The sequence below is a fragment of the Condylura cristata genome, unplaced genomic scaffold, assembly GCF_000260355.1.
Source record: "Condylura cristata isolate star-nosed mole 26May11 unplaced genomic scaffold, ConCri1.0 scaffold00033, whole genome shotgun sequence".
NCBI classification, from domain to species: Eukaryota; Metazoa; Chordata; class Mammalia; order Eulipotyphla; family Talpidae; genus Condylura; species Condylura cristata.
Window position 1 is genome coordinate 10,348,199 of NW_004567134.1, and position 13,507 is coordinate 10,361,705.

Here is a 13,507-nt window from a genome sequence, read left to right on the forward strand (position 1 = left end):
AGGGCTTCTCAGAGCATCCAAAAGGTTCATGAGGCTTATGGCTCTCAAAGAGACCGTATGTAGCCCTGAACACTGTTTTCTTAGAGACTTCCAGGAAAGTCTGGTAAACACCAGTACACGTGGCTTACTAGCAGAAGTTGAGTTAATAAGGAACAGAATAACTGAGACCAAGATGGAGAAATCCGTGACCAGTACAGTACAGGCTCCCATTCCACAGGACCGAGGTATTGAACTGAGAAAATCAGCGAACCAGTTTCAGGACCAGTCATGGAGCAAGAAAAACCTGAGACTACTTGGCACATGTCCGAGTTGGGAATGAGAGACTCTACGCTACTCACACACCCCGTCCCCAACAGTTGTACGGCCCCCAGTATCTGAACGTGTGTACCCCCTCCACCGGGTGGTCCCTGGGAAAGCCTACATAGAAGCGTTGCCTCAGATATCGGACCTTTCTCAAGGGTGTGAGCTGGCCTTGCTAATTGTCATGCTTTTTTACACATCCAGCCTGACCTTTTGCAGACAGCTGCTCTCTCCCCTTTAGAAGCAACGTATAACCTGTTAGCCAAATTGCTGCATCTGTTTCTGAAAAGACTCTGGGAGTTTGAACTGGAATCTGTGGGATCACTTTATAGAACAGAATCTTACCAGAGGCCCCTCCGGCCTCTGAGGCGTGTTCCTGCTACAGAGGGATGGAAGTCATGGGCGACGGAGGCTCGAAGAACATCTGAGTCCATCAGCAAAGGAGCTACTGGGTCATCTTCGCAGCCTTTGAAAATTGGCTGAAATGACTGAGAGATGGCAGCTCTGTAATTTGGCATCTAGAAAGATGTGGTTGATCTCCCAGACCACTTGACTTCAGCCAAAGATCAATTTAAATCGTGGCATACTGAGGAAATAGAAAGTTTCAGTCCAAGGCGTAATCCCACATCGCGCCAGCCATAATATGCTCCTGAAAGAGGTTGTCCATGCCTGAACTTCTTGTGAAACCTGCAGACACAGTGCAGAAAAGCAGGAACCAGCTCCAGAAAGATGTCGTCTTCCTATCTTCTCCCTTTTCTCACTGGGTGGGGTGTATTTCTATTGGGGTCATTTGTGTCCAATTAAATGATCATTTCTGGAACATTAGGAATAACTTGCTGAATTAAGTTGTAACATAGTAAAACAAGCTCTTTAATGCCTTTCCTAAATTATTTAATGTTTAAAATGTGGCTTTTGATGTTTGCTGTGAGTTGTTTCTCGTAAAATGGAGAAAGTTGCATTTAAATGTCAAATAGTGCAGTTGGCCTCATTGTAATCTATGGTTTATAATTCATTAATACCATTTACTCTGATCTTCAAATTGTTCCAGACTGGACCAGTGGGGGTGGGGGGGACATGTATGTAGAGTGTGAGAGATAGGTAAGCCAGGGGACTCAACTAGGGTGAATTTTGCCCCCTGTGGGACATTTGACAGTGGCTGATATTTTTGGTCTTATATCTTATGGTTGAAGGAGGAATGTAAGAGCATTTTAGTGGCAATCTGATGGGTTGAGACCAGGGATGCTGCTAGTACATTCTAGAATGTACTAGCCAGAATTATTCAGGCCAAAATGTTCATAGAGCTGAGATTGAGACACCTTGCTGTGTGTGTGTTGGGGGAGCAGCAGCTAGATGGGGAAATAATAAAATGAAAATGACATGGGAGAAAGGCATCAGGGAATTTTTGTACTACGTTTGAAACTGTTGTACTACTTTTGCAAATCTAAGCATGAAATTCAAAAGTTAAAAGTGTTTTTCAGTAGGTTTGGTTTGCAGTTTTGAGCTTCATAGCCTGATGTGTAGCCTAGAGGCAGAAAAGAACTTGGCTCTTGCTGGGAATGTAAATTCTGCCCAGCGTTTGCCCGTGGCGTCTGGAGTCTGTCTCCAGGGGCAGGAAAGGAAGGTAACAGAGATCCCGAGTACCCACATGACCCTTGACTGTGTGGGCCAAGGCCACATTTAGGCACAGGACCGATGTTGTTCAACACCCAGAGTTGGACGCCATGATGAAAAGCCCTACCCCTCCTTAGTTGCATTGTGTCTCCAGGCTGCATTCTGTTCCACGTACCTCTCCCTCAGGGTTACTCTATGGCCTTCTTGAGTTTATATTCATTTCCCCCCACAGTGTCATGAGCCCTGGTGGAGACCAGTCCTGCCTTCTGCTATGTGTATGTGTGTGATAGGGTGATTCAGAAGGGTTCAGGCTCTGAGACATACTACCTCTTCTGCCCCTTCCAAGCAGCATGACACTGGTCATATTGTGGGACTTCTTTGTGCCTCAGTTTTATCAACTGTTAATTGGGGATTAAGAGCATCACCTAGTAGAGTTTGAATTAATACATGTACATTGGTACTTAAAAGAAAGGCAGTGTTAAGACCTAGTCTCCAGAGTCATCAGTTGATTCACTAAGACCAAGAGCCACAAGCTGCTTGGCCTAAGCCAACAAACTGGGGGGAACCAGGGTAGAACCTGGGCTTGCCTGGTTGGTGACATCCCATCTATGCCTCTGTATACTTTCCTTGCCCTCCAGCAGAGGGCGCCTCTACTGAGTTCCTCTGACAAAGGCTGTTGGATTTGAAGACCACAGGGGTGCAGAAGGAAGGACCTGTAGTTCCTTCTGTTTCTGTACCTGGTATCTGATCCCTGCTCCTGGGCTGGACACTGGGAGGTGTCACTTTGGCCTCCCTGACCAGCTTCAGCCAGGCACGTTTGCCTAATATTTGCTGCTATATGTTCAGAACATGAAAGGGTGCTGGGTTTTACCATTTGCATAAAACTGGCTGCTCAACCCTACCAGATGCTGCAAAATGAGACCCAGCATGTTTATGTGATGTCTTAGTCTATTATACTTCAGTGCCTTTTTCTAAAATCCACAATTACTATAATATGAAACGTGTTGTTTGTTTTGAAATGGGCAGGGCAGCACGAATTATTGATTCCACCTCAGTATAGCCACGTACCTGAAAACAATTCAGATCATACTTCTGTTGTTTTGGCTACTTCAAGTCTCCTTGGGTAGAAAACAGGAATTTTTTTTATATTAATGACAATATTTATTATCAAATACAGTTCTAGGACTTCCCCCCAACCCTCATGAGGGTGTCTGATTCTTATTAAGGATTAAAGTAAATAAAAAGTTCGATTTTTTTTGTTTTGTTTTATGACTCCTTGAGGACCATAACTTTCCAAAGAAGGACTAGCTCAGTAGAGACACTGTCTGGGAAATAACACACACTTGATTCCTGCCGTGATGTGTAGATTACAGATTAACTAAAACCTTTTTTAAAATTCTAATACATTCACCATTTTTGTAGATTAACTAATATTTGTAATTACAGATTACAAATAGAAAAATTAGAAGAGATAAGCACATATAGGAGAAAATAAAGGTCATCCATAACCCCACTTTCTACTCAAAACCACTATTAACAGTTTTAGTGTACATTCTTCCCATCAGAGAGAGAGAGCAGTAGGTCTGTGGACTGATACAGGGAGCGCGATGTAGATTATATACATGTACACACGGAGATATTTTTCCTTTAATAATTAGGGCCCTAGACCCTCCCTGGTGGCGCAGCAGGTTAAAGCGCAGCACTAAGAAGCTGAAGCCACTCCCACATGAGTCTGACCCCTGCTGTGGAGGCGACCCACATGGCGAGGCAGACCTCTCCTGACCCGCCCGCTGCTCCCCTCAGCAGTGTGCTTCGTCAATCTGCCTGTTCTGCTCCCCACTCTGTCCTGGTGAATCCTCTCACCCTCTGCTCTCTGGCCAGAGATGTATGAATAAATAAATAAATCTTAAAAAAAAAAAGAATTAGGGCCCTACTGTATAATTTAGCAGATTCTATGTGTATGTGTTTTGTTATGTCTACATGAGAAATTTTCTCCTATCATCTGGGGAGTAACTCTCTCTTGTTTTGGCAGGACAGTGATATTGAAGCTCTGGTCAAGTGTTTGGAGAATGTCCTGGGTTACACGTCTATGGGTGAGTCAAGAACTGTGATACCCTCTGATTCTAATGGAATAGCCAATAAGGAGAGAGCTTGGGAGAAAACTTGTGGATATTTTAGTCCACATCCCCCATATTATGAATGAAAAACTGAGGCCAGCAGAGGTTAAACGTGTGGTCCAAGAACAGGGAGACCTCAAGAGGAATTGCTTGTGATTGTTGTCTCCGAGGATGAAACTGTCAAAACCAAGTTCCCCGATGATCAGATGGTGGCCTGGCCATGCATAATCACTGGTCAAAGATTCCTTGAAAAGGGATTTCCCAGCCTCCCTCACCCTGTGAAACACATTATATTCAGTTGGGAAAACCATTATTACTCTGAAAGTCACTCCGTTATTGGAAGAGATTTGGTATAAAGAACAAAGCTAAAGCTGCTTTGGCATTGTCAGTGTGGACAAATAAGATCACTGTACTCCAGGGATACAACCCTATTCTTTAGTTTCTTTTCCTTTTTTAATCCAGCAAGCCCGACTGTGATAACTTCTAGCAGTGGACGATAAATTGTCACACCTGACAAGGAGAAAATAGCAGAGACTATTTTTTAAAGGTGCTGAATGGAATGGGCTGAGATATTTTGTCCTTGGAAATTTGATTGTGAGTTTTTACTTGACATTTCTAAATTGCATGGCCCATAGCAATCTCTTCAGGAAATGGCCAAAGAAGATTTCCATTTTCATGTGTGGACGTATTCACCACTGCTCCATCGGGAGTGTTGTGTGCAAAGTCTCTGTTGGGACACAGCTCCCTGATTTTTTTTCTCTTGACCCCTCACCTTGTGGGCTGCTCAGTCGCACCAGGAATGCTTGTTAGGTCCATTTAATTCCCATGTTTGGACTCCGAGACCAGTAAGGCTTTCGTTTGGCCAGGTCACTGCCCTCTCTTATATCAGAAATCTCAAACAGGGTCTTTTGAGGACTCCAGGAGCCCGTAAGGGGTGTGGCCGGAATTAAGAAAGAAGCCAGCCAACTCCATTCAGCCTGTTTCTGGAGAGTTCAGTGGTACCAGGTGCTAAAGAGGCCCTTTCTTAGCAGGAATCTTTAAATATATTTAAGAGAAAAGGGATGTAGAGTGGGGCCCTCCCTGGTGGCACAGTGGGTTAAAGCATGGCAGTGTGAAGCTATTGTAGCCACTGCAGCATGAGTTTGATCCCCGGCTGGGGAAGTGACCCACATGGCGCAGCAGACCTCTCCTGTCTCACCCACTGCTCCTCTCAGCAGTATATGTCAGTCTCTCTGCCTGTTCTGCTCCCCCCTCTGTCTCTGGTGAATCCTCTCACTCCCAACCCCCCCCCCCACTGATCCTCTGGCCTGTTCCCCAATTCTGTATGCATAAATAAATAAATCTTTTCTTTAAAAAAAGGGATATAGACCCTGCTCCTCTACCAGCTTCCACCAAAGTCATTTTGCTTGTATCTGTGGCATGAATTAGACTTCTACCAAAGATCATGTTTTACTATTCCATTGCATAAAATAACTCTAGATTGGATAGATGACATCTAAATTCCCTCCTAGACAATGAGTTTATGAGAAATGAGCTTTAGAAACAGGGAATAAAAGTATATTTATTTCTGCCCAGAGCACCACTGAAATGACAGAAAAGGAATTAGCTGATATAAACCTACAAGGGAAAAAAAAAACAAAAAACGGGAGGAGGTGGGAGCAGGTGAAGGCTGGTAGTGAATTGGAGGAGTCATCCGCAGAACCCTATCGAGCTTGGTAAACTATATTTTTAAAAACTTGCTTGTAGATCCAAACCGGGTGTTGCCACAGAAGTAATTGGACTATAGCAGATTCTTTGAAACCTCTGTGCTGGTCAAGGTTCCTATAGTGTGTTGCTATGTCTGACCAGTTGGCCTTGTTTAAATTGCTAACCCTCAGTTCTTCCATGGAACCTTGGTAATAACTATTTAATCTCTTCTAAACAATGTGACTGATACAGACCCGAAATGACAGCAGCTTCTGAATCCCTTAGAAACTTTCTTTGCTTAAGCTCTTCAAACCCTAAGCGGTTAAGTGTGGAGATGAGTGACAGCCACTTAACCTTGCTCTGTTATGCTTTTCACCTTAACAGAAAGGGATTTCTCATGATAATTAGAATAATTTCAACACAGTGTTTTCTGTTTGGATACTGACAGTTTGGTGGAGGGAGGGGGATTTGGACCATAAATCACTCAGATCATTTTGATGTACATGCAGGAGCTGTTACCACTGTGCTTTCTTGCTTGCTTTCTTTTTTAAGATTTATTTATTTATGCTTACAGAACTGGGGTACAGGCCAGAGGTGTGAGGAGTGAGAGGATTCACCAGAGACAGAGTGGGGAGCAGAACAGGCAGTTCTACTGAAATACACTGCTGAGGGGAGCAGCGGGCAGGTCAGGAGAAGTCTGCCACACCATGTGGGTCAGCTCCCTGGCTGGGGATCGAACTTGGGCTGCAGCGGCTGCGGAGAGCTTCCTAGTGCGGACTTTAACCCATTGCGCCACCAGGGAGAGCCCATGCCTTCTTTTTCCACATTAGAGAAATTGAGTCATTTCTATATGTTCTTTAACTTGAACTGAGGCAGCAGACTCAGAGTTAAGGGCAACTACAGAGAGCCTACTACATCTCGTATGCAGACTCTCCTCTGGCAGGTGTGTGGTAATGGGAAGAGGGCAGAGGAAAAACTTTGTAACACGAATACGTCTCTAAAACAGTACTATCAATCATCCCTAGCAGTGTACACAGCAGAGAGTGTTCTACTACTACTACCTAAAATAACAGTCCAGTAGTCAAGTCCCTAACTACGAGAGAAACTCAGCTACTCGCGTTCATTTGTTAGTCACACCTCACTGTGGTTCCTTTGCTGTTACTTCATGGAAGGAATGGAAGTAGGTTCTGAGATTCCAGTGATGTGCCAAGTCCTAGATCTTGTCATGAAAGGCTTCGGGTTTGGGAGGAACACCAAGACAGGGTTGGAACAACCATGCAGAGAGTAGGGGTTCAGAACATGGGAGCTTGTTTTTAGTTGGGGAGATAGAAGACAGCAAGGACGTTCATGGGGAAGATCACACCTGAGACCATTCCAGATGTGAGGATATATTTGGCTGGAGATGGGGCAGGGAGCCCTGAAGGGGAAGGGAAGGCGGAGGTGTGGGGGGGTAAGGGCAGAGCAGGGGGCCCGGACTCATCACCCCTGTGAACAGGATATGGGCGCTCCTGATGCCAGTTCTTCATTTTCCCTTAACTAGTGAGGTCATTGCTTCCCTGTAAAATGGGGTCCAGTACCCTTTTTTTGAAAAAAAGATTTATTTATGCATATGAGAACTGGGGTACAGGCCAGAAGTACAGGGGTGAGAGAATTCAGAGTCAGAGTGGGGGGCAGAACAGGCCGACTGAGGAAGTACACTGCTGAGGGGAGCAGAGGGCGGGTCAGGAGAGGCCTCTTGCGCCATGTGGGTCACTCCCTGGGGAGCAGGGATTGAACTGGTGCTGCAGTGGCTGCTGGTAGCTTCATAGTGCTGCAGCTGAACCCCTTGTGCCACCAGGGAGGCCCTAGATGATGCCGTTTTTCTAGTATCTTTCATGTCTGTCGTGTGAGGGAAATTTTTGTTTTTTGTATATAAGCAAATACGAGTCAACTTTTTCAGGTTCTGCTATACTTTTTGTTCTTAAAAGAGAGTTTATATATCGATCCCTAAATTCTCTGAAGTTTTTTAATCTGAATTCTGTTGTCATAACACACTTTTGGATATTACCATTTCTGACTCTATTTTCAAGGTTCATTTATTCTTACAGAACTGGGGTACAGTGTTTTGAGAGGACTCGGCAGAGTCAGAGTGGGGGGCAGAACAGGCAGAGTGACGAAGTACACTGCTGAGGGGAGCAACAGGCGGGTCAGGAGAGGTCTGCCGCACCAGGGAGGTCACCTCCAGGGCGGGGATCGAACTCGCACTGAAGTGGCTGTAGCCAGCTTGCAGTGCTGCACCCTAACCCGCTGCCCCACCAGGGCGGGCCCCTGACTCTGTTTTATCCTACTGCTCCAGTTCCTTCACCCTCTGTCAGCAGCCTCAATGATGCTGCCTTTATAGAATGTTTTTTAAATGTCTGGTAGGCTACATACCTTCTAATTGGCTTTTTTTTTTTTCCAAAAAGTCTTTTATTTTTTCAAAGCTGAATTTATTTTTTGCGAAGCATTCTTATCCCTGACATCCATCTGCCCATGTGAGTCTCAAGATCACTTACCCATTTTCAGTTACTGCGTCCTAAAAACTAAATGCCTGCTCAGCATTTCTGCAGTAACCTGTGTCCCCACAACTGACAGTGATTTCAGTACTGCTTTAATGACGGCATTTCAATTAAAAAAAAAATTTGAAATAACTTTAAAAAATAAAATGGACCTTGCTTTTAAAGTTTTAATCAATGAAATAAATATGAAATTGCAAAATTAAAAACAATGATTGTAAGAGTAGAAACAGCCTTCATAGATTCTTCCTTTTCCTGACCCTCCCTTGAAGTTTGCTGCCCTTTATCTATGGGAGGGTAAAAAAAAATCACTATTGGCTGAAAACAAATAGTGACATTATTGTATCAGCCTCACGTGGCTTCTGTGGGTGATGGACTGGGGGGCGGAACCTGCTGGGCCTTTCTGTCCCAGGAACGCTCATGGGGTCACCTCAGTTGTCCTCAGGGACTGACAGAACAGGACAGGACCAGGAGGCCTGACTCACACAGCAGCTTGGCAGCGGGCCTCAGTCTCCTCCCATGGGGGTCTCCTCACAGGGCTACGGGAGCATCCTCAGGGTCACTGACTTCATACCCTGGGTGTGGTTGCTAGACCTGCCCCCTCAGGAACCCGGCTGTGACCCCGCCCCGGCCAGGAGGGACCCCATCCGATCTCCTGTCCTCCTCCCAGTCTGAGCAGGCTACTTCTGAGCGGGGTCTCTCATGGACAGAGGCTGATCCTGCGTTGCACCCGAATACCTGGAAAGTGGGTGTCAGGCATTTGAGCTACTTAGTGTGAGCTGGAGTCTGCCTGACCCAGTAGGAGATTCTCCCAAGGAAGGACGGAGAATGTGAGGCCAGAAATATGACTGCCTGTCTGTCCTAATAATGGGTGTCATGTCCTAAGGATAGAATGTAAAAGCGCCCAGAGAGGAGCACGGAGAGGTGGCTCTTAGGGCTTTTTGTGGCTGGCCTCCTCTTTCCAGGAGGTGGTTCAGGATAATTATTTGTCCCTTTTCTTCTGTGTGGTCCCCCTGCGGACTACAGGGGGAGCCGTTTGCTTCTGAAGCTGTGTCGGGGTTGCCGCTCAGGAAAGGTGAGACGTGTCCTTCCTGTGTTCTCACCTGAACAGAGAACCACAGAGCCCAGCGAGGGTCATCATGCAGCCATACCAGCAGAGAGCAAACTAGTCCACATTTGCCGGACATGGGACTTCCTACCCAGTTCGTGTAACCGTCAGTTTAGGTTATTTTTGTGGCGTGTTGGAAATGTACGTGAGCCAGGCTGTGTTTGCTTAATGAGGAAATGTGGAGCGAGCGTTTCCTGGCACAGAACCTTTGCAGGGCCAGCAAAGGAACATCAGACCCAGTGCATGTTTCCCGGGCACTCCCAGTTGCTGGGTTGTGAGCCCCTCCAGGTCAAGTGACCGAGCCCAGCAGGCAGTGATTTTACCAGGGCCATAGGGACAGGGACAGAGAATCTCAGACTACAGCAGCAGCTGAAATGCCGGGTCTCTGGGCCCTACCCACAGAGATTCTGATTCAGCAGGCTCGGGTGAGGCTCAAGAAATGACTTTGACAATTTCCCTGTGGTGCTAAGACCACAGGTGCAGGAACTGAGCTTTGAGAACAGGAAATCAGGAAAGAAATTGCTCTTCCTTCCAGTGAAGGTTCTACAAAGAAAATGCTTCTTTTTGACAAATTTTATTAAATTGAATCAGGTCTTGACTAAAGTACCTCACATTTGACTTTTAATGTATTTAAGGCCCCACTGGAGAGAGTGTTATTTACAACCTAGAAAAAGATTTTCTCTCAACATTTAGTTTCTAGCAAACTGACAATGTAAACTTTTTTTTTTTTACCCAGCAAGCTTACACTTCAAGAAATTTATGTTAAAGAAATAATTAGAGTTTTGCATAAAGATAAATACAAAGATTCTTATGGCATGTTGTTTGCAATGGTGAAGGTTGAACTCAAAATCAAAGCCTAAAATTCAGGGGGCTACTATCTCTTCTAGTGCAAAGAAATTCTTTGAGCTTATAAAGATAATAATATAGTTACATCTTTTTTTTTTACTTATTTATGCATATAGGAGTTGGGGTGTAGGTCAGAGGTATGGGGGTGAGGGGATTCACTAAAGACAGAGTGGGGAGCAGAACAGGCAGATCTACTGAAATACACTGCTGAGGGGAGCACTGCCCTGGCCGGGGATCAAACTCGTGCTGCAATGGCTTCCGATAGCTCATAGATCTAGTCTGAACCCCTTGCATGACCAGGGAGGCCCAATGTAGTAACATTTTCATTGGTATGAAAAATATATAAACAGTTCCTGTCAGTCCCGAATCAGACACACCCTCTTTTTTTTTTAACTTCTATGTGCTATTTTCAGAGGCCTCTTCTGGAATATTCAAAGAGAAATGAACATTGAACCCCTGTTGTTTTTTTATTTTCCAAACAATTCAGTTGAATATCTGTTGTGTGAAATAGCCCTGTGGTAAAAATAGAAAGTTTATTTATTTCCTATCTTCTGGTATTTATCATCTCTCCTTGAGCAAGTTTCCGTTTCCAAGCTGACCCACTTTTTCCCAGTGAATTCAACTTTGGTGGAAACAGTGGGGTACAATTTATTTCTTGAGACGTTGCCCCGTGCAAAGCACAGGGACAGGAGACAGTCAATTCCCCCTGGGTCTTACCAACAGCAAAGCACCTTTTGCAGCTCACTGCCTTTGAACTTTATTGGCACCTGGAAAGTGTACTTTTTATATTTTGGTACCGGTGAGAAAACAAAATCACAGAAGCTGCCTGGACCGTATCCCATCTAGCCAGCCAAAGGTGCTCCCTGAAGCTGTGCGAAATTAGAGGTTTGTGTAGGCAGAAAGGATGAGGGAGGGGAAGAAGGAATCATTTCAGGCTTGGGTAACCTGCTCATGACCAGTGGGAGAGGCCTGTGGCAGATAACTGCATCTTTCTTTGGGGAGTGGTAGGTTTTACGTCTTTGGAGCTGACCAGGAGTTCCACACTGCCATTCAGGACTGCAGCTTCTCCTGGCCTCAGTTTCCCTGTAAATAGGGTGAGGGGGGTTGGTTGAAGAGGTCTTGGGACACATCCAGCTCAGAAGTACGATGAATCGCTGTCATTTGGGCAAAGGTCAGTAAACTGTAGCCCCAGGCCATATGCTTCTCACTGCCAGCTTTTTGTAAATAAAATTTTACTGGCACGCCACCACGTTCCCCCATTGCCTGCTGCCGTTAGCTCTTTTCATGCTACAACAGCAGAGTCGAGTCATTGCAACAGGGATTATTTGGCCTGCAAAGTCTGAAATATTTAGCCCTTTCTAGGAAGTGTTCACCAGCCCCTGGGGAAGCCTTCAATCATGTACTGTTTTAAAGAGGAGGAGGAGGGACGTAAGCCACGTGGCTAAGCCTGTGATCACAGTGACTTAGGCAAAGAAGGGTGTCTGTCCAGTAGCTGTTACTGCCCGAGCATGCCTTACGCAATGGAGAGAAAGAGGAGGGTGAACGGAGAAGCCCTGGAGACCGTGCCCAAGGGCATCACCTGCAAGGACTCCTGAGTAAGCAATGCCCCAGGTGCCAGCGTGAGGTCTTCCTTGCCAAAATAGCCACCCTGCATCAGCGATTTGTTACCCACGAGGTCGGATACTTAGCAGAGAGGGCAAATGCAAGTTCTCATGTTAAGGTCAAGGTCATTTGGTCACTGAAATGAGTAAAGGAATTTGGGGGGAGAAGTCAGAGAAGACTTTCTCTCACTCTGCTGGTGAGACATCAACCTCCTCAAGCTGTCACCCCTTGAGGGCAAGAAGCTCTGCAGGTGAGAGGCCACAGAAGTAGGAGGGAGCCTGGCAGTATGACTGTCCGGGGCTGTGCTGTGTCCTCTTAAGCAGCATGGCTTGTCATTGCTTAAAGGCTCTTGATAGCACTTTGTGTTCATCTCATCGTCAAAACATCTCCATGGGGGAGTAGCAAGTGATCTCATCCTAATCAGCTGGTGTTTCACAGGTGGAAAGAGACTCCAAGTTAATTTAGCCTCATGTTCTATAATGTCTGCAGAATTGATCCTTGGTCCCAGCCAGTTGCTTCTCTAACTCGTGGTCCCTGTGAGTGTTCTCCTTGTTTGTCTCTATTGTCTTCTCCCCAAATTCTAATTCCCCTGGAGATCTGAGGGTATGGCTTATAAATGTTTGGACTATAGAGAATGTCCTCAGTCTAATGAGACCTCTTAAATATAAACTGCAGAAACTGAGGTCCAGCAAGGAAACTGGAGGACCATGTAATTGATGAGAGCGGAACTAGAACAATAACCAGTCCCTTGATTTGCAAGCTAGTGCTTGCATCCTTTGTATTCCCCCATATCGATGTAGATGTGCTTAGTAGTACTTCTGGTGATGACCTAGATAGAGACCTCGTCTTCCCAAGTTGGTCACTAGCCCTGTGTTGGTTAAAGATCCCAGCTACTACTGATATCACTACTGGCTTTAACTCTCACCTCTTGAGCATCAAAAACATGTGACTTACCTTAAGAAACCAGAAAAAGATGAGCAAGTTAAACCCAAAGGAAGCAAAAGGGAGTAAATAATAAAGACTAGAATTAAAATAAGTGTTGTAAAGAATAGAAAAACAATAGAAGGCGTCAATGAGACCAAAAATTGACTCTTTGAAAAAAATCAACAAAACTGATACATCTTTAGCTATACTGACTGACCAAGAAAGTCAGAAGGGGCCCTCCCTGGTGGCACAACAGGGTAAGGCGAAGCACTATGAAGGTGACCCATGTGGCATGTGGCAAACAGACCTCTCCTGACTCACCTGCTGCTCCCCTCAGCAGTGGGTTTCAGTCGAGCTGCTTGTTCTGCTCCCCACTCTGTCTCTGGGGAAACCTCTCACCAGCCCCCCACACTTGTATGCATATATATGTATATGTATATATATATACATATATACAAACATATATATATAACAAAACAATAAATCAGACATGGAATGCACAGGGGGGATTATGGGGGAATACTATGAACAGCAGTGTGCCAACAAAACAGATAACTTGGATGAAAACAACAAGTTTCTAGAAAGACACACATGATCACACACTGATTCAAAAAGGAAAAACCTGTACAAGGCCCATCACAAGATCAAAATAGTAACTTAAAAACTTGCAGCAGGGCCCTCCCTGGTGGTGCAGCGGGTTAAAACACAGCACTAAGAAGCTAAAGCCACTCAGCATGAGTTCGATCCCCACCCCAGAGGTGATCCACATGGTGCGGCAG

The 13,507-nt window shown here is 45.4% G+C and overlaps 1 protein-coding gene across 1 annotated transcript in view; it reads left to right on the plus strand.

Moving 5' to 3' along the window:
• Positions 1 to 13,507, plus strand: part of NEK11 (NIMA-related kinase 11) — a 155,934-nt gene that overhangs the window by 108,413 nt on the left and 34,014 nt on the right. The window contains exon 17 of the mRNA XM_012732067.1: positions 3,944 to 4,004. Coding sequence (XP_012587521.1) covers positions 3,944 to 4,004 — 61 coding nt within the window. The remainder of the gene's footprint in view (positions 1 to 3,943; positions 4,005 to 13,507) is intronic.